Source organism: Pholcus phalangioides, unplaced genomic scaffold (genome assembly GCF_987345545.1).
Source record: "Pholcus phalangioides strain wild (caught in Gottingen) unplaced genomic scaffold, Ppha-v1.0 ptg000041l_1, whole genome shotgun sequence".
NCBI classification, from domain to species: Eukaryota; Metazoa; Arthropoda; class Arachnida; order Araneae; family Pholcidae; genus Pholcus; species Pholcus phalangioides.
This window is the reverse complement of record NW_028301627.1, coordinates 6716712-6742253: the sequence shown is the minus strand read 5'-3', so window position 1 is coordinate 6742253 and position 25542 is coordinate 6716712. Positions and strand designations below refer to the sequence as shown.

At 34.8% G+C, this 25542-nt stretch overlaps 1 protein-coding gene across 1 annotated transcript; it reads right to left on the bottom strand.

The window, feature by feature from the left end:
- Positions 1 to 9333: 9333 nt before the first annotated feature.
- Positions 9334 to 10566, bottom strand: LOC149065187 (F-box/LRR-repeat protein 6-like). The gene has a single exon (XM_089254314.1). It carries the CDS (start codon positions 10564 to 10566, stop codon positions 9334 to 9336), a length of 1233 nt encoding a protein of 410 aa, XP_089110440.1.
- Positions 10567 to 25542: the final 14976 nt, after the last annotated feature.

Below are 25542 nucleotides of genomic sequence, written 5' to 3'. Positions count from 1 at the left end.
TGTTCTTTCTTCTTCCTTTTAATAAAATACACATTAAATGAAAAGTTTCTTTTACATCTTTTTTTAAAATGACTAAATTATTATATGTGAGTATTGCATGTGAATTTCTTAATGAAATATAAAGGATATTGTTACGAACTATATAGACGATAGATGGTGCAAGCCCCACTTCTCAATGTTACGAACTATAGACAATATATGGCGCAACAGTTGCGACTGAACTTTGCGAGAAAGATATTAGCTCTCTGATCAGCTTCTAAATACGTGTAAATTGCTGTTCTGTAAATAAATCTGTGTTTGTCTGTCGAACCGCTTCTTGTTTCGCAATCTCGAAGTCTTGTAGAAATTATCCGGAACAATATTATATAGTTGAATTGGTCTCAATTTTCTTTTGGTATTCAATGGATTTTTTTTGGTTTAACCAACAGAAATGAAATTCCGAAAAATTAATTCTCTCTTGGGGAAATTTTCAAATATTGTCAAGTTTTCATTAAAAACTCTGGCCCTAATTTATACTTGAAAATAATGTTGAATTACAAGTATAAATTCATCTATTTGAGTGATCAATTCTTTGCTAATTCAACCTCTTTTTTTATAACATTAAGGAAAAAATATAATAGCAACGTGGGACAAATATACACTGGGTCATTCCATGTCAAATCACCCGGCCATGACACCCATAGTCTCAGATTTCAATGATTTTTTTTTTTTGTTGCTTTTACCATCCTTATTAACCGTGTGAAATATTATTTGCATATCTCTAAAACCTTTTTGAGAAAAAAAAAAATGTTGAAATTTATCAAAAAATGATGCAGATGACTTTTCCGAGGCTCAATTTTTAAGTGGCATTGTTTGAGAAAATAAATCGTAACTTTTTCAATTTTCAATATATTCATGTGTACTAAAGTGTTCACAAAAACATACAGAATATGAATAAAAATAATTCATACGCTTACATTTGACATTTACATGCAAAAACAATTATGTTAACTTTTTTTTATGGAATTTTTTTTTAGAAAAAATACAATTTTTCAAACATATTTTTAGACCAGAGGCACAGCAGTTACCAAAACAACTTTTATTTTACATTCCTCCTAAACATATGAAGTAAAATACTGGAGAAAAAAAATAATGGTTTTTTGACCGTTAATATATTTATTCTGGCTCGCAACACAAAATTCATCGAAATAAGACTGGATCGCTCCGATTCCAAATCATTCAACTAGATACTGAAATGCATCCCGGATTCCAATTATTATTTTTTGTTTATTGCTTCTACAATTGTTTGTTTAGTAAATGCAAACCTTAGTGGAAAAAAGTCATTTAAATTTAATTTTTTTAATTAATTATTAATTTTTTTAATTTTAACACAATTTTTTAAACACTTTTTTTGGATGCGCAGCATGAATTTTCAATTTAATCCTATTGACATATTAAGAAAGAAGACTTTAGAAGAGTAAACATTATTTTGACAGTTAATACATTTGAGTAACAAAACACAATTGTACTTATATGACTAATTAATTTGTACATTTTGACTTAATATAATGATTCATGCTTAATAAAAAAGAAATTCACATTTTATTTTTCATGTATGCTTATATGTTTATTACAGTATTCACTAAATTTAGTTTCATGCGAAATTAATGCAAATAATTCAAAACAATTAATAAATTTTAAAATTCTAGGATTAAATGAATTCATGAAATAATTAGAAATGTTATTGCAATGCATAGCTGCCAACTTTTGAAAATGAAAATTCGGGAGATTTTCGCGCAAACCCGTATTTTATGCTAAAACCACTCCCTAATAAATACAATAGGGATTTTCCAAACAGAAAAGTTAAAGCGTTGGGAATAAAATCCCTACTCAAAAACTGAAGTCAAATTAAAATAGGGATTTTACACACATGGAAGTTAAACCCTTGGAAATAAAATTCCTACGTAAAAAACAAGTGAAATTGGAGGCCAAAACTTCAATGATGTAAAAATAAATATTGTGTTCAATTAGAAACGCTGTGAACAAACATTCGGCGCGAATGACTCAAAATCATTGGAAGATGAAGGAAAACACCGTCAATTTTTGAAGAACACTGACTTTGTGACACTTGCTTGATGGTTTTTTTTTTCATTTCACGAGTGATGATGGCAGTTTGGACATAAACATGACCGATTTTTATGTCCGTAATACAAGTTGTACAAAAAGGAAAAGTCGGCCCTCTTCTGGAACGTTTGATGAAAGGAAATTCTTCGGAATAAGTATCTTTAAAATTGATTAAATACGTTTTTGCTTATCAGTATTCCTGCTTTGTTATATCGACATCATTTCGAAAGGAAAAAAAGAAGCTTCATGCTCCACAAGAAATTCCTTAGGGATTGTTTTCATAAGCGGGGATTTTTTGTAAATGAAGTAGGGAATTTTTAGAGACAATTAGGGATTTGTGATTTTCGTAAAAATTCGGGAGATTTAAGAACTTTTCGGGAGGTCGAGCGATGAAGCTAAAATTCGGGAGACTTAGCAGCTATGGTAATGTGTCAAATAAGAGTTGGTGAAAAAAAAAAAAGATTTTGGTTTAAATTCACATACAATAAATTCATTTATTGTTGAATAAAATAATTTTTTAAATTAAACCTTCAAATTCAGATTCTAAGAAAAGTGTTCAAATTCCAAATAATCAAAAGAATTAATTTCACTTTTAATTGATCTATAAATATTTCTTATGATGCAACAAAGGCGAACTTTTGCAATCTGATATATTTTTTGATAAAGAATTATTTTGTATTTGGTATTAAAATCCAGATAGTATTAATCATACATATAGATGTATTTTGAAGTTTTTTTAACATGTTTAATATAAAGTTATTTTACCAAAACAGTGTTAATTTTTTTTTAACTTTACTTTTACAGCACATATTTTAATAAACATATATTTAATATATATGATAAATATGAAATGGTTATACTTGTGTGGCAAAAAATTTTACATTATAATATTTTTTGCAGGCCTATAGATTTTTCCCAAGAAATAATTTAAAATTGCTGATAAAAAGCCAGAATATGAGGCATCAAATCACAAAGAATGAAATAATTATCAAATACATCCTGATTGTTGTAGCTGTACAACAATCTGCTGTTAGAGCAGATGGAAGAGAGTAGAATATAAACTATAGCACACTGGTCTTTGTCCTTCAGAGGGCAACTGGTGTCTTGTTTAATTATAAGACTATCACTAGCAGGTGATGATCAAGTCACTGCTGCTGCATCATTGAGAAAACTAAAACAAAAGTGTTAGAACTAAACTGCCCTCCCCACCATCAAATAATGCAAGTCTCAATTATGATCTTGCTGAAGACAGACTACTCCAGGATTAGCAAATTTTTCTTATGATAATCCAATTTCCATTTGAGCTAAATATTTTATATCATTTTGGAATTCAAAGCAAAAAATGCCAGAAAAGACACTTGAAATTTATAGTGTTGAAAAAGAAACTGGATCTGACTGTCATAAAAAATGTTATGCAAATGTGAAAAATCTGTTACCCATTACATCATTGGACCCATCGAACAACAATCTTTTGATCTTGAGGAGTGGAGCAAGTTCTGAACATTTATCTACTGTGTGTAAGAATCATAGAGCTTTAATTCTTTTAAATGTCATGAGAAAAAAATAAAAGGTTTAAAGATATTAAACTTGTATTTTTCACAGAAAATAAATGATCATTTTTGTCGCACCACGGTCATTTTCTGCACATGAGGGCTAATTAGACTGGGACCTACAATTTATTGGCGAATCCTAACGGCATGCTTGTTTTTTATACTCATCGAGAGGTTGGTGCGCTAACCCCTTGATGGGGGGGGACTCCCTGCGGTAGCAATTTTTTGCTGCGGTCAAGTCACTGTTTTTTGTTGTACCCCTGTGTCAGGAAAATTTTCTGACAAGGACGAACCAGGTATCGAACTCGCCATACCTCTAAACATCCTTTGGTACTTTAGGCGAGTATCTTATCAACTGGGCTACAGCGCCTGAAAATAAATGAAATAGATGGTTTTACAAAATCAATTCTAGAGCAAAAGTTATGCCATGCTTCTAGGGACAAAGTTTTTTAAGAAGAAATTACCAGAAAATGAATCTCTAGGGTTAGCCTAAGAGACGTCATTCGTGAGGTTAGAAAACATTTTTTTTCTCGAAATTTTTTTTGAGATATGTACATGAAATTTTGCATGGCCAACAAGGATGGTAGAAATAATAAACAAAAAATAATAATTGGAATCTGGGGTGATGGGTTGAATTTCAGTATCTAGTTGAATGATTTGAAATCGGAGCGATCCAGTCTTATTTCAATGAATTTTGTGTTGCGAGCCAGAATAAATTTATTAACGGTCAAAAAACCATTATTTTTTTTTCTCCAGTATTTAAGAGAAATTTAAAATAAAAGTTGTTTTGGTAACTGCTGTGCCTCTGGTCTAAAAATACGTTTGAAAAATTGTATTTGTTAAGTTTATATAATTTTTTTGCATGTAAATTTCAAATGTAAGTGTATGAATTATTTTTATTCATATTCTGTATGTTTTTGTGAACCCTTTAGTGAAAATTTCACTTGAATATATTGAAAATTGAAAAAGTTACAATTTATTTTCTCAAACAATGCCACTTAGAAATTGAGTCTCGGAAAAGTCATCTGCATCCTTTTTTGATAAATTTCAACATTTTTTTTTCTCAAAAAGTTTTAGAGATATGCAAATAATATTTCACACGGTTAATAAGGATGGTAAAAGCAACAAAAAAATAAAATCATTGAAATCTGAGACTATGGGTGTCCAAAAGGTTTGGTGAGATTCCAAGTAGCTGCCAAGCCTCGCGTCTTGATTTCGTTTTAAAAAACAATTCCTAGTTATTTCGTAAGGTTTTGAGTTGTTTTCTACGCGAGACTTTTTTAGGCGGTCCCACCGCATAAAAAAAAAAATTTTTAAATGTGTTGCAAAAAATATTTTTTATAGCTAATCGTGAAGTTTTGCGTGATTTTTTTTATGCTGTCCCTATCCACCGCACAAAAACAGGTCTGAGTGTATAACATATCGGCGTTACAGTGTGTGGTGTTGCTGGAAAACTATCTTACAGGGAAGACTATTCGTGACGTCATCGAGATCCATCCTGGAATCTCGATGATGATCGCCATTTAAAATTAGAAACTAAAATTTATTTTAGTTTGTAAAATGCCATCAGAATTTTGAAATGTTTTCGAAGTTCCCCTCATAGATTAATAAATTTGAACATTTACAAAAATTTTATGTTTAGAGCAGCAACTAATTTCCCTTTCAATTAGAATTGATAATATGAATGTGGCTCAGTGAATAAAAAATATTTTAATGACATTGTTTTTGTACATTGCCTGTATATCCTTTTGTTTTAAATACAAATTCTAATAAGTCATATAAATGATAAGTCAAATATATATTGCCCGATTTTTCAAAAATATTTGCTTGGGAGCAAAAAAAAAAACACCTAGAAATAAGTGCTAGCAGAGAATTTGTGAAACCTCTATTTTTTCTTATAATTGTTAAATTACCTCTTTCTATAATTTTATTATTCATTAATTTAACATTCAGTGTTTTCCGTATACCATACTAGGTAATAATTGCAATAAAAAAAATCATCAATTTTTCTTTCCAATTGTCAAAAAATACATGCTTGTTGCGTGTTTTAAATGCGAAGTGTGTACACAGTAGGACCAGGGTTTAAGCTACGGTCGTATTTTTCGCAAAATGCGAAAGAAAATCGTAGAATTCGAAAAAAGTAGTAGCCACTTTTGCAAAAATGCATACAGGCGGGAGGCAACGAGTAGACATCCAACCATCAATCATTACATTAGGGGTCATTCAAGTATTACGTCAGCATCGGGGGGGGGGGGGGGTTTGAAGGTTACTTACGTCATTAACCACCCTTTTTTGAAGATATGAAATATTCTAAGCTGCTAACTAAATTTTGCTGACAAGGGGTGGATGGGGTCAGTGTTTTGCTGACAAGGCGGGAGGGGTCAAAAATGGCTAAAAATCTGCTGACGTAATACTTGAATGGCCCCTTAGCATCGTAGCATTTTGCTAAAGCTTTTCCTCCCATTTTCGCTTTTTTGCGAAAGGAATTTTTTTATTCAGCTTAAACCCTGAGTAGGACCCCGGGTTGTGACGTCACAAAAATATGTTTCAGGCTTGTAGTATCTAGGCGGCTTTGATAATACCCTAGCACCAAAGCGGATTCGGTGATAAAAAAAAAGTCGCCAAATCGTGGCATACAGTATATTAGGAATTTACCAATTGGTATTTATAACCTATAAATATTGGTATTTATTCCTAACAAATGAATTTTAAAAGTGATAGAATGAACTGCACTTTATTTTAGATGATATCTGCTATAAACAGATACCTTCCACCTTAAATATAAGTTCAAAGAACCCATTTTAAAATGCAAAGTATTTGAATTATAGTTCCATGTAACAAGTGCAACGTATTTGAACTCAAGTGCACTTAATATTATTCCCGATTTTTTTATACGATAGCTTTAGGCACTATCACATTAGATATCACAAATTCATCGAAACGTCAGTGAAGATTAATGAATTATTCACTGTTTCCGTGTTGTTAGGCCATACTCTTAAGATAGTGATGGGCAAACTACAGCCCACTTAAAGGTTCTATCCAGCTCGCCGCCGATTTCAAAATAATAGCTTTAAAATTTTCCATTTCGGTATTTAAGAGGGGTGCCTTTTTTTTACGTATGGAAAATATACTTGTGAAAATTTAGATAAAAATTTTAAAACTTTTGCAATAACCAGGGGTGAGAAGTGACAAAGTCCATTTCGGAACAGCAAAATTCAGGATTCTGAGCAGATATTTAAAAAATTGGAGCAGCGAAATTAACTTGCAAGAATATTTTCGTTACCCCACCCCCTTTTTCAAAATACAACTGCATTGTCTTTTGTTGTCAAACATCTTTTCATCAGCTTGTTTTTTTTATTTTTGGTGTTTCACGCTTTTGACACCTTGTTTAAAAGAGCGGCTGTCATAAAATATTTCACACCAGTCTATTTAAGATGATCTTACTTACCGAGGGCACTATTTGCTGTCTGGAAACACAGCCCTTCAAAAATGGGCCCCAACTTTTCTATAAGTTTTCAATTTTTTATACTCTGAAAGAAATTGTTTCAAAGCGGGAGCGAATTTCAGAAGAATCAACAAGATTTTTAGCGATTCAGCACTCGTTGTTTGGCAAAGTTTCTAAATTAGCATTCGTAATTCAGCAGACATGCTCTTTTCACGAAACATCGGGATCTGACGCAATGACAATTGATTACGGTAATTTCTGCTGTTTCCAGTGGAGACTTTTTTAAAACAGAAACTGACTCACATTTACGCTTTAAAGCCGAAAGACCATTGCAAACCATCTTGTTTCACAATTAGGGTTTCGCGATAGAAACCAAATGGGAGGCCGATAGTTTAAGTACAGAGGAATAAAACACACTTCTCGAAAGGAATTGTTTTGCGGCAAGCAGGAACAAAAATGTTTCGGCGTCCTTTCTGAAATTCCAGTCATACTGGAGCGAAATTTGCTAAAGAAAAATACGAAAATATACTATTGGAGCAGGACGAAGCAAGATGTTAATTTTGACGCAGAGTTCCCACCCCTGAATATAACTGGATATAAAAAAATGAAACATGTGCATATTATAGAAGAGTTGATCAACTTTGTCCAAGAATATTAAGAAGACACCAACGAATAAGGCAAATACACAAAAAATAATAAAAGTCCTAATGCATTTCAACACCAATGGGTGCAGTCTTCAGAGGAAAATATAACCACTAGTCACGCTGACCAAGTTTCCCACTTGGGTTGAATACCAAATTTTCTGACCACGACGTTTGAAATTAACAGATGTACCTCCGCTGAGCAACCGAGTGTTAAGATTTGGTATTCAACCCAAGTGAGAAACTCGGTCAGCGTAACTAGTGGTTATATTTTCCTCTGAAGACAGCACCCATTGTTGTTGAAATGGATTAGGACTTTTTATTTTCGTGTATTTGCCTTATTCGTTGGTGTCTTCTTAATATATGCATATTATATAGTTATTAAAACATATTTTTTTCACAGTTGCGAAGAATGTCTCATTTACAATGAAAATGGGAATCCCTGACAGTCTTCAAAGTATACAAGACATTCGCCACTTCATTTCTAAAGACAAAAATTCCAATCATAAATCAATGTTTGAATATTTCCAGTCTGCTACAAAAAAAAAAATTTCTTTCTTATTTTTTAGCTCTTTTAAAAAAGTTTGCTCATCACTGATCCAAGAGCTTCCATTCCTGACGTTTTGCCAACATAAGTGGGCGAAACATCTGGAATGCAAGTTCCCAGATCATGGCCTAACAACCAAAAAACCGACTCTGATTCCATAAGCAGGGTTATGTCAAATTTGGCAATAACTTTTTGTCACCAACTAATTACCTCGCCACTTTGACTAAAAAAAATTTCATTAGAGGCAATGTTTTATAAGCCTACAAGCCATCCTTTTTGGTCATCATTGAAATTTATTGAACAGCCATTTGTCATCATACATCCTTTGTTGTGAATTCAATTTTTTCATGGATAAGCATTCTTTAGTCATGATATCTGCAAAAGAAAATATAGTTTCTAGTCCGAAATGTGCCCTTAGCCTGGTTACGAACAACAATCTCACCAAGAAATTTGGTTGTCATTGGGTTTCCCAGAATTCCCTGTTGGGATGTTACTTGAAAAAAAAAAAATTCCAGATTTCTCTTTCGTCTGCCACCTCTATTTTTGCGATGTTGAAGATGTTTTTCGAATGAATAAATTTTAGGTCACCAAGGGATAGAAATCTTGGCGAAATCTGACATCGCCAAATTTAGCATGACCATGCTTAATAATCTCAGCCCAAAAACAAAGTAAAGCCTAGGCAATATGTTGATTGATCGGCATGGCAGGATTCTTGATTGAAACTGCACTTTTCATCTTCAGCTGCTGGGACCAGAAAAGTAGGATGCATCCTACTTTTCTGGATGAAACTTTAGGAATTACTCTCAATATTTTGATTCCAAAAGTTTGAGACAGCAATTTCATTTGCCATGAAGATTTCGCCCATGCCCAAGAAGATGTATTGATCTCTTTGGATTGTAAAGCAGCTGTTCCACCCACCGCTTTCTATGTTGGTAGAGATACTGACAGTTTCTGAAACTTTTTGTTGCTCTCGGACCCACAATTCAAAAATCACACATTTTTAATTGCCATGACAACCTGACACAAGCTAACGTCCCAACCTCCATTTCAAAAGAAATCCACAAACTTAAGGCCTATAACTTGTTCACGATTTTTAAACTCCTTCGATTCTCGAGTTTTTCTCATCTGAACCGTTAGTTTTTTCAGATTTTGGCACTTTTGGACGAATGTCTTGAGGAAATCCAGATCGACATTATCTTTCTCAACCGACAATGCTTCGAGTTTGGGACAAGGGTTACCATCTAAAATAATCCTCAGAACATTAGTGACATCGTATCCCCATCCCAAGATTCCAAGACGCAACAAGGTATGTTTCCACTTGTCCACAGCCTTTTCGAGAGCCTGAGCATTTATATCGTTAAGCTGTATGGTGACAACTCTTACTTTATTGGACGGGATTTTCGAGACGTCGCTGAAAACCAAACTGTCGACCAAATCTAATTCTAAACGTTCCAAATTTGTTGAGTTCTTCAGTAAACTGCACACATCCAGTCTATGGAAATAGCATCTCGTGGCCTTGAATACTGTCAAATATTTGAACCCCGAGCAATCGCTTCTACCCGTGGCAACAAGCTGGCAATCGGATAATTCCAGTTTTCGCAACCTGGAGCAACCACTCATAAATTTAAACACTGGAAACTTGCTGTCAACACACTGTAACCAGAAATACATATTATGCAATTCAAACACTTCAAGTGATGGGCATCTAGCAGCGATTTCTGTAAACAGGTGTTCGCTCTGCACGAGTTCACAATAGCTTAAGTTTAGATACTTCAATTTCTGCCCACATACGTCGAGGATTGGGTTCAGTTCTTCGAGCGTTAAGCGCCCGTACTTACCACGGCCCACACGGTGCATACGTAAACTTTCCAGGTCCGGGCAGTGTGTGGCCACGATCGACATAGCGTTCGCGTCGATTGCGTTGTTCGAAATTTCCAGAGCATTGAGTTTGCGGATGTTTGGAAGCACGGCCAATAGATGGGTTGGGTCGAGGAAGACTCGGTCGTAATACTTCCTAACTTTAGGGTTCCTCGTATACCGATCAGGCACCTTGAGGCTCCTGGTGTGGCGGAGTAATCCCCTCTTGTTGAGAGACAGAGCGTAGCTCCAATTGGGCACGTCGACGCTCTTCCAGAGCGAAGGCGTCGACGAAAGGTTCCTCCAGGCCTTGCATACTGGTACGACATTCTTCGAGAAGGCCATGTGTCCCTCGGACTCAATGTAATGCGAGAAAATCTCCACCAGCAACTCTGGGGACAAATCTTCGATCGTCGAAGTCATGATCGAATTTGAAATCTTTATATACTGATGAATATCTCCAGCTCAGCACTGAAGGCCAAAGCTACTCTTAGATGCAGGCTTGCTGAACACCAAAGCTGCATTAAAGAGTGCCAAAACTGAACTCAAGTTTAATAATACAATAATAATTATGCAGGGCTCCCGGCTACTATGAAACTAAAGTTTAATGTTGAACTATAACAAAAGCCGAACTCAGCTTCAAAGAGGATAAGGATGCCTTTGTAATGGCTACCACCGCAACACCGGTGCCTCTTCTGATCGTAGCTTAGAGGAGAAATAAAGTAGAGTGAGGGAAACCCTATTTTTCGGGTGCAGACAGTAAAAGTCACGTGACTTATAAACAATCTTCCCTCTCGCGGCCATTTTCTACGGGTTTACCCTAGACTCTTGGAAGCGTCGTCTGCTCTCGCGTGTTATTTTTGTTAATAATGGTGCTAATGTGCTGTGCTTACGCTTGTGATGAGAAGAGTGTGGAAGGGGGACGAATAACGTTTCACAGGTACGTAAAATCGTTCTTTATTTTAATTTTTTCAAATATATATTAGTCGTTAAAGTTTGCTATGCAAAGATGCATTCATTAAAACGTGCGTTTTTTCGTTAAATAAGGTGCACATTCTTGCTAATTTTTAGATAAATATTGAAATTAAGTTTAACAACTAAATGGTTATAAATATTTCTGCACTCTTGAATAAAAATTTTATTAAATTTTGATCTATTTGTCACTATGTTCCACAAGTATGTTGATGTTGTTCTTGGCGACAAAATTTTTCGCCAACTACTGCAGCTCGGATGCGTTTTCTCAACCCATTTTTGACAGATCTTCCGATTTTTAACCCAATTTCATACAAATTTTGCATATGATTACTGGTTACTTAACATACCTGAGCAGTTTCAAAAAAATGGAAAAAATTATATGAATTTTGATTTTTGAAAAATCTAAGTTAATTTCTTTGTACCTTTTTTTTTTAAATAGTATGACCATCATACTTTTCTATTTCCCTAAAATGATAATTTCTTGGAGAGGGCGATTTCCCCACCCCCAGCTTTTACAAAAATTTAAAAAGTAACAGTAAATGAAAATAAATAAATAAAAAGTTAAATAAATAAAAAAAATACATTCAGAGGCCACAGTAAAGCAATTTTCAAAGTAGTAGCTGCAGGACAAAAAAAAAAAAATATTGCGCATGAAACATAATTTGTTAATAATTATGACAATTTTAACAACATGTTAATAATTATTATAATTTTAACAACATGTTAAAATTGGATTTGTATTCCAATAGTCTCGTTTTTTTGCCTTGAACTGACACAAATATTCTTTATTTTTCAGTTTTCCTAAAGATCATAGAAAAAGGCAGCTTTGGGAAATGAATCTTTGGAGAGAAGGCCTCTGATTACTCCAAAATTTGCTCCAAGCATTTTACAGAAGACGGTTTTGATCGGGAGAAGTTCATGGCTAAAAAAAGCTTGAAAGTCACAAAAGCAGCAGAAAAGTGATGAAAATTCAATGTGCCTAGTAATGCAGGTAACAAAACACATTTAGTTTTCTGTTATGATCCAGCTTAAACTATTTTTTCATAGATGAATTGGATTCTAGTCTGTCATAAGAAAAATATCTCAAAATGCAGATGTGAAAACTCGTGGACATGTTTCTCTTAATACAAAACTTTGTTTTATGTTTTCATGTTGATTGACGTGAAACTGATGTTTGTCACTAATTTTACTGTTAACATATTTTGCAGTTGCCAAAAACAAAAAGAAATACTACCTTGGATATTTTGGTTCTGATGGTATGAAGTCCCCTGCCTATAAGCTACTGAAGCTTTGAAAATAGCTAACCACAGGATAAGCTAATAATAGCTAAATTACAATATTGGGCAGAAAAAAAAGAAGAAAGTCAGTCGAGATAACACTCACTCTTCAATAAATGCTGGAAATCATGAGGAAAAAGTCTTCAATCTCTGATGCTGCTTCTAATATGTTAGAGGTATGGTTGCATTTTTCATGAGGTTATTCTATATAGACCTACAGTCAATTTTCTATCAGTTGAACTCTGATGACTCAAATATCTGCTTGAGTTGAACTTTTCTTCTTTAGTATCACAAAAAGTCTTCCGAGTCGAGCCGAAACGCGTCGACCATTCGACCAATTGAATTTATTTGTCTTGAAAACGTAGCAATTTTTATATAAATTTTCTTCTTTAAGCCGAAGTTTTTGGTTTGAAATGAATTAAATTCATTATCAGAGTGAAGAATTTAGGTACGACATATATTTAAGACATTTTTTTTTATTTCCTACTTCCTTTCTTTAGTTTTGTGAATAAACTAACCAATGACAATCAACTTGGTCAACAGTGCTTGCAAATCTTGTTGTGTGTATGGTCATGTCAGTAGTTTTTTAGCTCAGGTGTGAGTAATGCACAAATGCCAGATCACATCTTGATTGTGTGTAGACTTTTCTTGAAAATATCAAAGAAGTAAAGTTTTAGATTTGAAACAAAAAAAAAATTATTGGCCTAATGAAATGGAAAGAAATCCAAATCTCAAAAGTTTGTACGTTAAATTTTTTTCCTGAATATTATTTTTACTGACTTTGTAAAACATAGTAATTATTCCTGCAAGACTGCAAATATGAGTGAAAAGAAACAATTAAAAATTGTTGAAATCACTATAGAAATTTATACAAGTATTGAAGGTATATGTGCAATTAGTTTTTTTGTTTATCATTTATATTTTATGTATGTCCAAGTTGAATTTTTTTTCAATATTCTCATTTCTGTGCTCTGATGGCAAAATGTCACTTCAAAATTTCAATTCATTTTCATTTTTATTCAAAATTTCATGAGGGCAAATTTGTAAACAATATTTTGTAAAAATGTGATACTGTGGCTTTTTGACTTATTGCAATTTGCCTTCGTTGGTTCCTCATACACCGAACGATAGACAAAATTTTGTCACCTTCCAAAATTTTGATGAATGAGACTCCAGAATGCGAACAAATCAATTTTTTTGGAAAATTGACTTGTGGCATTTTGCTATTTGATTGTATACACATAGTTCAGTACCATATAAACATTTTCAGAACCGAGGAGTCATTCAAGTATTACGTCAGCATCGGGGGGGTTTCGGATTTGCTGACTTTTGATGACAATGGGAGAGGGACGTTTGAAGGTTGCTTATGTCATCAACCACCTCTTTTTGAAGATATGAAAAAATATTCTAAGCTGCTGACGAAAATTTTGCTGACGGGGTGGGTCAGTGTTTTGCTGACTTTTGCTCACAAGGGGGGGGGGGAAGGGGGTCAAAAATGGCTGAAAATCTGATTACGTAATACTTGAATGCCCCCCCCCCCCCAATTCGTGAAATGTTGAAAATAAACAGCTCCTTTATTAGGTACTTGTACTGATTGTCGTTTTCACCTTTCTTATAGTTTTCATTGCCTGGTCCAGCAGCAGAACCTACAAAAGCTCAACAATGGAAAAATATCCAAGAATTTGGATCCTTTGCCTTAACGTTAGTTTTATTCAAGCAAGGCTTATAACTTCATGAGGAAGACATTCAAAAAATGCTTGTCATATCCATCGGCAATGCAAAAGTGGTATCACATGGCCAACCTGATGAATGAATGTTTGAAATCTGTTCAAGAGACTGGTGTGGAAGTACTCTATGACTATTGATGGTACCAGCTGTATTGCAACAACCAAAAAATATGGAGCCATAATATGGAACATGAAACAATATTTCAAGCATTTATTTATTCGCAGCATTGTTTCATACATCATATTTATTCCCATCGTGTTTATGCATCGTATTCCCAGCATAGTGTTTATACATCATGTTTATTTGCAGCAACGTGTTTATACATCATGTTTATTTGCAGCAACGTGTTTATACATCATGTTTATTTGCAGCAACGTGTTTATACATCATGTTTATTTGCAGCAACGTGTTTATACATCATGTTTATTTGCAGCAACGTGTTTATACATCATGTTTATTTGCAGCAACGTGTTTATACATCATGTTTATTTGCAGCAACGTGTTTATACATCATGTTTATTTGCAGCAACGTGTTTATACATCATGTTTATTTGCAGCAACGTGTTTATACATCATTGTCCACTTAAAATAATTTAACATTGTGATTGGGGAAATCTCATATGTAACAAAAAAAGGAAAAAATATTTACGGGACAAAAACATTATTGTAAATTAGGATAGGATTTTAACTTCTGAAAAATTAATTTAAAAACCAGTAAACTTAAAATTATTTCTTTCAGACATTCGGAATTTTTATGAATTTGTTCTAAAATTTTCATTAAATCCAAAATATTTTTCAATTAATTCAGAAATTATCTTTTCATTAATTCTATAATTAATCGTCTTTCATAGTTTTCATCCATTTTCTGAAGATACTCTGCATACCACGGCAAAAAACTCCGCGGACAAAGTGTGCGATTACGAACTCGCCAAATTACGAAGCGCGTAAGATAACCGCCGAACATGACAGCTTTGCTTATACAAGTCACGTGGTATACTCTGAGCACCTGTTCGGAAGAGCGCGTGAATGAGCTTTCGCCCTCTACTTTATTTCTCCTCGATGGATCGTAGTTACCTTCTTTTGCTATATCATTGCGTTAGCAGTGCTTTCGTGTCATTCACGATTTTTTCCTTGTCAGATGGTCTTATGTTTAGACCGAGTCTAAAAGCAACACCATCATCTACATCTGGAGTCTCGTGTAGGTACATTTGGCAGCGTGACAATTCAAGACAGTGTAATAGGATGTGTTCTATGGTTTCCTCGTTCATCCTGCAGAGAGGGCATGTAGCGTCCATGTTCACAGTGAACTTAGCAAGACGGTGGTTTGTCTCCAGTGAGCGAGTTCGAGCTTTGAAGAAGAATACGTGCTCTCCCAGGAATAGGCTAACTTCCTGCAATAGTAGTTCAATGATGATTTCTTTAGTACTTCTTGCCTCCATAATTCGTGGACCTTCTTGCGAATCGATGCTTTAATTGCCCGACCTGGTCGCTGGATGCTTGGTAGCACTGGCGTGTTAAGATACTTTTTACCGAGGAAGTTGGTCCTACGCCACCACTTTGGAGGCAATAGAAAGAGTAGATGAAGAGGTTTTTCACCACTCTACGAACGTCCAGTGACCAAAGTCGGACGACGTATGATAGTTTTGATCTTGCTTCAACGGTGGAGATACCAACTTCACCCTGAATTGCGCACGTTGCTGCGAGTGAGGTCGCTCCGAGGGCGAATCTACAAACCGAGGTCTGAGCAGCTTCCAGAGCCCTTCTGGTTGTTTGGTCCAAGACCAGAACTGCATCTGCACAAGAAAGAGATGGTACCGCCACGGCCTTCCATAAAAGTCTAGCAACCTCAAATCTGTTGTAGGAGTAGAATGCTCTATTTTTGATGAACCCCTGGAATTTTAAGACTTTTGTGGTCAGATCCCGGTTGTGGGTCTTCCATATTCCCGGGCCAGCACTTATCTTAACTCCAACATATTTGCATTCATTGCAGGGATCTACAGTGATGTCGCCAAGGTGGAAGGTTGTTTCATTGGATCTGGAAGCGAGATCAGTACTGACGAGATGCATAATTTTGCATTAGAGGGAACTAAATTTCTTTAAGGGTGCCTTTATAACGGCTAGCACCGCAGTACCGGTGCCTCTTCTCTTTCACAGATCACTCCTTCTGCTATACCACTTCATTTCTAATAACATCCAGCCGCCACTTCGGCAGTGACATCAAAATGTTTACTTATATTTGTTATACAACTAAATCGATCATACGTCCCGGTTTTTTGTTTTTTCTGGCCGTCCCGACTTTTTTTGCAAAAGTGTCCCGGTTTTCCCCGTTTTTTACATGATGCCTACTTGGATTTTTATTCTTTATTGAAGTCAAAGATTGAAATTATTTTTCATCTCATAAATTATATTATGATAATTACAGCCATAAATAAGAACATTAATCTCCCACATTTGTCTTGTTGAACGTTTTATTTCGTGGAATTCATTTTAATCCACTGTAATTTAAAGTAATGCTTCCTTTCCCGCCAGTGTGATTTTTCCCTAATTTCACCAATATTTAGCAACTTTGTTTAGTTTTGGCGATAATTGGCAATGTCCCGTATTTTCCGTATTTGATATTCTAATTACCCGTATTTCTCTCAAGGAAATATGGTCAGTTTACAGACAATCAACTGTTCGCTGTGACATCTAACGAGTCTTTATATGTTAAGAAATCATCTTAAGCTGAGAGAAGTGTATTGGGATTTCACTACGTTTTAGGCATTGGTAGAATGTGGATTTGTTTACTTATATTTGTTACAGACAACGAACTGTTTGCAGTGACATCTAACGAGTCTTTATATGCCGCAGTGTCATCATTAGTAGACTGACCATATTTGCTCGAGAAAAATACGGTAAATTAAGCTCTGAAATACGGAATATCGGCAAAATTGATGCTAGAAGCATCGAGCTTATATTACTGGAGGGAGCATCCAGCCACCACGACGGCATACACATCAAATGCAAGGAAATCACGTGACTCGGTGGAAACAAAGTTCGTTTGCCCATAGGAAAATGTGCAGTGCGGTCTCTAAATATTTCGTTTTAAAGATAAAAAAAAAGGGATAGAGAACTCATCTAAAGATGAAAAAGATATATTTTTATTTATTATTTATTTAAGAAATAATTATTTATTATTTCTTAAATAAGAAGAAATCTTCTTTATAAGAATAAATTATTTATTTCATTAATGCTGGAATAATTTCTTTCATTAATGTGGAATAATCGAAAAAATTTCTTTCAATTCTTGAATTTTCCACCATTTCCTTCATTAATTATGGAATTTTCTTTCATTAATTCTTGAATTTTCTTTCATTAATTTTGGAATAATTCTTATTTCTTTTATTAATTCTGGAATAATTATTATTTCTCTTTCATTACTTCTGGAATAATTGCTTTCATCAATTCTGAATTTGTTTCTTTCATTAACGCTGAAATTATTTCTTTCATTAATGCTGAAATTATTTCTTTCATTGATTCTGAAATTATATCTTCATTAATTCTGGAATATTCTCTTACATTAATTCTGGAATATTCTCTTACATTAATTCTGGAATTATCTCTTACATTAATTTTGGAATTATCTCTTTCATTAATGCTGAAATTATTTCTTTCATTGATTCTGAAATTATCTCTGAGTAATGCTGAAATTACAGTGGAACTTCGGTTAACGAGCTTTATACGTTCTGCCAACGTGCTCGTTATTCGAATCAAACTTCCCCATAGGAAATAATGGACATTCACACAATTCATTCCACAATTATTCATTCACACAAAAATGACTAATAAAAATTTTGTTCAATCAATAATACAACACAATAATAATATAATAAATAATACAATGAAATATATATAACATAATAACGCCATAAATAAACACGCAACACGATATAATGCTTACAAATTAACTTACTCTAAACGCGATGAAAGAGAGGAGGACGACTATTGTTTTGGACGACTTAGGGATCCATTCTTTTCTGCAAACTTACTCTCTTTGTCCGACTTTGAAAAAAAACGTGTTCAATGACAATTGTTTTTGCCTCCTTTTTAGGATTTCTCATAAGTAGGGAATTTGCATTTTTCTTGGATAGATTGCTCGCACACCGATACAGCTTTATTTTATTGGTTCTTTTCTGCAGAATTTTGCACAGATTCCACATTTTACACATCTCACTAATCTTATTTGAAGTGAGGATATTTCTCTCTTTCTCAGAAAATATACCCTTCATAAGAATTTGCTGTTGCATGCAATGGAGGTTCATCAGTAGTCACTTTCTGGCCAAGCAGAATTAATGAAAATGACTTCATGCCGCCATACGCGGGGTTACAATGCGACATCTAGTTTCGTATCGTAAACAGTCAAGCTCGTACACAGATGTTCATTTTTTGAGTAAGGCACGCTGACCGGAGACTGTAGGGGTGATTATCATCTACAATTCCACAGTGCGTGGGTGGACGCAAGCGAAAAACCATCAGCACATTTGTGATAACGTGATAATAAATAAACAAAGCGCAAAATTTTTGCTCGTTAATCGAATCAAATTTTTGCTCGTTAACCGAAGTTCCACTGTATTTCTTTCATTAATGCGGAAATTATTTCTTTTATTAATGCTGGAATTATTTCTTTCATTGATTCTGAAATTATTTCTTTTATTAATGCTGAAATTATTTCTTTTATTAATGCTGAAATTATTTCTTTTATTAATGCTGAAATTATTTCTTTCATTAATTTTGTAATTATCTCTTATTTTAATTCTAGAATCACTGCTTTCATCAATCTGAAATTATCTTCATTAATGCTGAAATTATCTTTTTCATCAATTTTGCAATTTTCACTTTTATCAATGCTGAAATTATTTCTTAGGCCGGTATTACACTATAATTTGGATAAAAGTTCTTTTATCAAACTCGAAAAATGTAAAAAATAAGCACATCAGTTACATTCGCTCAAATATAACCGATGCGCTTATTGGTTGTATTTTTCAAGTTTGATGAAAAAAAAAAAGGGATTTTATCAAAACTTTATAGTGAAATACCGGCCTTAGGCCAAGATTACACTGTAAAAGTTTTGTAAAAGTGTTTTTATAAAACTTGAAAAATACAACTAATAAGCTGATCGATTACATTCGAGAAAATGCAACCGATCAGTTTATTGATTGCATTTTTTAAGTTTTATAATAGCACTTTTACAAAAGTATCATAATGTAATCCCGGCCTAACATTAATTCTAGAATATTTTCTTTCATTAATTCTGGAATTATCTCATCGATACTAAATTATTCCTGTCATTTATTAAATTCAGTGCTATCAAATTCTTGGGGATGCCATAAGAAAATAACGGGGATTGTGTGTGTTTTCACCGAGTCACGTGATCTTCGGACGAAAGATGTTGTTGGGGGACACCGTTCTCAGCCTGTCTCAGCACTGCCAAGGCAGACACTGCTGATGGCCATTGGTGTACACGGGGGGGGGGGGGGGTTCTAACTCCCCCTCAAGCAGTGATTATAGTATTATTTTACAGGAAAAAACGTAACGCCCCCCCCCCTCCACCTTGAGAAAATTCTGCGTACGCATATGCTGACGTCATACTCTCTCCCGCCGGGCCTCGTTAGTCCCGCGAAATTAATATTTCGAAAATCAAAAATTCAATTTAATTTCTAAAATTATTGATGTGGCGGAAAACCCCACTAAATTTCCACATTTCACGCTAAAATCGCTAATTTTAACATTGATCTCTATGGGATCATCTAGTGTTTGTTCCACAGAGTGACGCTGATTATGAGGTCCATTCGAAAAGCCTCATATAAGCTGGATGTAAGGCGACCCTTAAGACGGGTTTTCCTAGGAGTAGAATTTCTGCGTCGTATGCAACGTGAAAATGCTGATTGGTTAAAAACTTGAAATTCAGGTTTTTTTTTTTTTACTAATCAGAGTTTTCACGCTGCACGCACTGTAAAAACCTGCTTCTAGGAGAACCCGGTTTTACATAGCGGGTATAGCTCGATGCAGACAACACATCGTTTGCAATGGCATGTAGTGAGAATTTATATGCTATGGCATCATCATACGCCGAGAGAAGTGTATTGGGCTATTATTATATTTTGGGTATATTGGTGGAAGGTCGAGTTTGTTTACTGATATTTGTGACAGATAACAAACTGTTTGCAGCGTCTTCTAGTGAGTCTTTGTATGCTACGACATTGCAATCAACAGACAGAAATGCTTCGGACTCTTTAATACATTCTAGGCAATAGTCACAGGTCGAGTTCGTTTACTAAAGCCGGGTTTTCCTAGGAGCAGGTTACCTGCAGCGTGTGCAGCGTGAAAACGCCAATCAGCGATTTCACGCAGAGCGCACCGTAGAAAACCTTTTCCTAGGAAAACCCGGCTTTATATTTGTGCCAGACGACAAACTGTTTGTAGCGTCATCTAGGGAGTCTTTATATACTACGACATTATTATTATTATTAAGAGAAGTGTATTGGGCCTTTACTACATTTTAGGCATTGGTAGGAGGTTCAGTTTGTTTGCTTATTATATTTGTGACACAGGCATCCATCTTATATCACTGAAGGGAGAAAGAATCCCATCGAGCTTATATTTATTGAATAACTTCTTTCCTTAGTGCTGAAAAATTTTCCTTCATTAATTCTGGAATTATTTCCTTTATTAATTATTATTTCTTTCATTAATGCTGAAATTATTTCTTTTATTAATGTTGAAGTAATTTCTTTTATTAATGATGGAATTATTTCTTTCATTGATTTTGGAATTATAATTAATGCTGGAATTATCTCTTTCATTAATTTTGGAATTATCGCTTCCATCAATGCTGAAATTATCTCTTTAATTAATTATAGAATTCTTTCTTTCATTAATTTTGGAATTATCTCTTTCGTTAGTTCTGGAATCATCTTTCTTTCATTCTGGAACCATCTTTCTTTCATTCTGGAACCATCTTTCTTTCATTCTGGAACCATCTTTCTTTCATTCTGGAATTATCTCTTCCATTAATTCCTGAATTATCTCCTCCATTAATTCCTGAATTATCTCTTCCATCAATTCCTGAATTATCTCTTCCATCAATTCCTGAATTATCTCTTCCATTAATTCCTGAATTATCTCTTCCATTAATTCCTGAATTATCTTTTAATAATTCTAGAATTACCACTTTCATTAAGTCTGGAATTATCTGCCCTAAATTCTGGAATTATTTTTCATTAATAATGTTCTCGAATGTTCATCCATTACTTCTGAAATTACCTTTTATTAATTTTGTAATTACCACTTTTATTAATTTTGGAATTATCTCTTTCCTTCATTCTTGAATTATCTCTTTCCTTCATTCTTGAATTATCTCTTTCCTTCATTCTTGAATTATCTCTTTCCTTCATTCTTGAATTATCTCTTTCCTTCATTCTTGAATTATCTCTTTCCTTCATTCTTGAATTATCCCTTTCCCTCATTCTTGAATTATCTTTCATTAATGATGGAATTATCTTTTTCCTTCATTCTTGAATTATCTTTTTCCTTCATTCTTGAATTATCTTTCATTAATGATGGAATTATCTTTTATTAATTATGAATTTATCTTTCATTAATTATGAAACTATCTTTGATTTATTCTGGAATTATCTTCCATTGATACTGAAATTATCTATTTCATTGATTTTGGAATTATCTCATTGATGTGAAATAATTTTTTTTGATCATGGTTTTAAACTCCTATTTACTCCAAAATTAATGAAAGAAAATTCCAGAATTAAGAAAAGTGATAATTCCCGAATTAAGGAAAGAGATGATTTCAAAATTATTGAAAGCGATAATTTCAGCATTAACGAAAGTAAATTCCAGAATTAGTGAAAGAAGAAATTCTAGAATTAATGAAAGAGGTAATTTCAACATCGATGAAAAAGTGATAATTCCAAAATTAATGAAAGAGATAATTCTGAAATTTATGAAAGAAAAAATTCTATAATTAATGAAAGAAAAAATTCTATAATTAATGAAAGAGGTAATTTTAGTTCCAAAATAAATGAAAGCGATAGTTCCAGCATTAATGAAAAATAATTCACGAGTTGATGAAACATAATTACAGATAATCAATGAAAGAGATAATTCCAGCATTGATGAATGTGATAATTCCAGCATTGATGAATGTGATAATTCCAGTATTGATGAAAGTGATAATTCCAGAATTAATGAAGGAAAATTCCAGAATTCACGAAAGAAATTAATCCAGCATTAATAAAATGAATGATTTAATCTTTCGCTATCTTCAAATCAGTTCTCTATCCTTTTTCTTAATCTTCAAAACGCGATATTTACTGCCGTATTCACCAACACTGTTTAAACTACAACCGCAGGTTAAAGCACTAGCTATCATCACGGATTTGTTAAAATCCCCAATTTAACCCAAACGAATCCGTTTCGATCTTCAATCCTTTCACCTGTGATTGTAGTTTAAACTGTGTGTTGTGTGTGTGTGGTGAATACGGCCGTTGGAGACTGAACTGTACATTTCAATGGGGAAATTGCCGGGCAGGAGCTGTGTTTTCACCGAGTCACGTGATTTCCTTGCATTCGATGTTAATCCCGTCGCAGCCATCATGTCGCAGGAAAAACATCCGAAATTGTCCACTGAGGCTACTCGCGGATTCGTAATTTCAAATGTGTCGTCACTGAATTGAAATCCGTATCAAAGTAAAATTTCGACTTTTATCTCGCTATACAGAGAAATTTTTACCTTTTCAAATTCTCGATCTAGACCAGTGATTCCCAACGTGGGCATTAACGCCCACGCCTTGGGGGCGATGGAATTGTCCAGGGGTGTGATAGATGCTACTGGTATAACATACGATCCTATGGGTAAGCTTGAGTTGGGGGTCGATGGAACAAGATGTTAAGGAAATTATGATCAAGATTCTAGACCATAGTTTCCCAACCTTTTTCTCCCATCGCCCCCCAACGCAATCTAACACATAGGATCTTATGTTATACCCGTATCTTCTACCGCCCCACTGGAATATTCCATCGCCCCCAAAGGGTCGTTAACGACCACGTTGGGAATCACTGATCTAGATGAACAATCTGAATGCCCTCAACATTTTCCAGAAGTTGGATTTCAAAACTGACTTGTGACAACTGTTTAATAACTCTGTATGGACCCTTATTTAGTTTAGACAGTTTACGACTTGAATGTGGCTTGACTACTGAGCCATACAAGTATACAGTGTCTCCTATACGAATGCGTATGATTCACCTTACTTCTCAGACTCTCCTGCTTCTACAACAATCTTCAAATGTTGATGCACCGCACAAAAGGAATTCTTCAGTGTCTTGGTTGTATAGAATATGGACAGTGAATTGTCCATATTCTCTACAAAATCGTGATAAGTATTTGAGGATTCAGACATTGCGCCAGGTGTGAGCAAATGCAATGGGACTTGGAGTTCTCGACCATAATACAAAAAAGGCTGGAGTGTATCCCGTCGAGGAATGAACTGAAGAGCGATGACCCAACAATGCCCACGGCAAATGAGTGTCCCAGTCGGTACGAGTTTCGTTAACCAAATGACTCAAAGATTGTATCGATGTAGCATTTATGCGTTCCATCTCCCTGTGGGGTTGTATGCGTGAGTGGTAATTTTTTTATTCCATGTTTTGTATACTAAAGTCCATCATTAGCTGAGACAAAAAATTAGAACCACGATCAGTTAATGTCTGAGAAGGACTACCATGAGAAGCAATATACTTTGTTAGAACATTAGCTATCATGTCTGCCCGTATATGGGGTACCGCATACGCCTCAGGCCATCTAGTAAAACAATCTGTGACGCAAGACGACAATATAAGAATTACCATAGTCTGTTTTAGGGGGACAGGGCCCAAACAATCCATGGCCACACGTTCACCAAGGCAAGTGATTAGTGGTACTTTAAGAAAAGGAGACTTGTCTTGCAAGTCGATATCCGCGTTCCTCAACGCAAGATGCACACGATGAAACCAATTAATTTTTCACCTTAGCCAAGCCAGGCAACCAATATTTAGATTTCGAAAGAGCCATGGTACGAAACCGACCTGCATGAAAATGATCATAGTTTGTTATAAAGGCGGTTTTATGAGAATCATCACACAGGATGTATTTTCATTTTATGAAACCCCGGAGTAAGATCGAGAGAAGAAAAATACAAGGAGCCAGGGAGAATCTATCATCTCGGTCATGTTCGGTAGGTGGGTAGCTGTCAGGGACCGTCTTGTAATATAGACGTCACATATCGACACACGTAGTCGATGAGAGCCATCTGGTTTTCTAGCGAACAAGACTGGAGGTGTAATTACAATCCCCTACATTCTTAGTAGCACAAAAGGCATTAGCATGCCGGTGATTGGTTACTACGAGCAAGAAAGATAACAAAACGTCACGAGGGGCAAAGCATTTTTTAGCGAATCAATAAATGATAGCAAAGATGGATTAAAAAAAAATCTCGGATGGGTTTGAGAAGGGATCGCACACACAACCTTCGGTACATGTGTCCTGTGTTCTAACCATGGCTACAATTTGCGACGTCAGATTCAGCTGCAATTACGTATATCTATTGTTAACGTCGCCAGAAAAATTTCATTATGAGTGTGACGTAGTGGTTCATTTCTGCTAATCAGGATGCTCTAAATTACTATAATGTAGCTAGGAATGTAGGGTTTGTTAATAAGCGGACCCAAGCTGCATATGGAGAAGTTGAAGGCTCGGTAACTTCCGCATCCATTAGCTCTTGCATTTAAGTGTTCAGTTCAGGTTTCAACTTTTGTATGTTACTTTATACACGGCCTGACGCACAGCAACGTCTTCTTCGAGATGTACCCGATCAGCGCCTCCTAGAGATAGAAGGCCTCATCACGGGTTGCCATAAACGTCATTCAGACTACCTAGCGAGTTTCCCACATTTTGAAACACAGCATCCTATTTCGTTTCTTCTGATTTTGGCGTAGAATCTTCCTGATTAGCTCACAAATACCGCATAGTGATTGAATGTGGGGCATAGAAATCGCCAATTCTAAGACCGATCATTTCTTTTCCGCAAAACGATGATACTGGCATGAGCAAGGAATTTTTTCCCCTGAATATTCTGAGGGAAATTGGACTACTTACTGACGTCACAAGCAGCGCCAGAGGCCTTCTATTTCTGCTGACCCGATGCAGCAAATTATCACAACGTGTTAAGTCCCTTAATGAAGAAGCAAAAACATCTTTATACCAAGATAATAACTTCATGAGTTCAGGTTTATGTTCATCAGCAACAGTCTCGTACATACGAAGACAAACAATCTTCAAGATCAGGGCAGGGGGATTTCCTCAACTCTTGCCATAGCGGTGTCCGGG

Coding starts and splice junctions, on each gene's coding strand:
- LOC149065187 (XM_089254314.1), bottom strand. CDS start 10,566: ATGACTTCGACGATCGAAGATTTGTCCCCAGAGTTGCTGGTGGAGATT.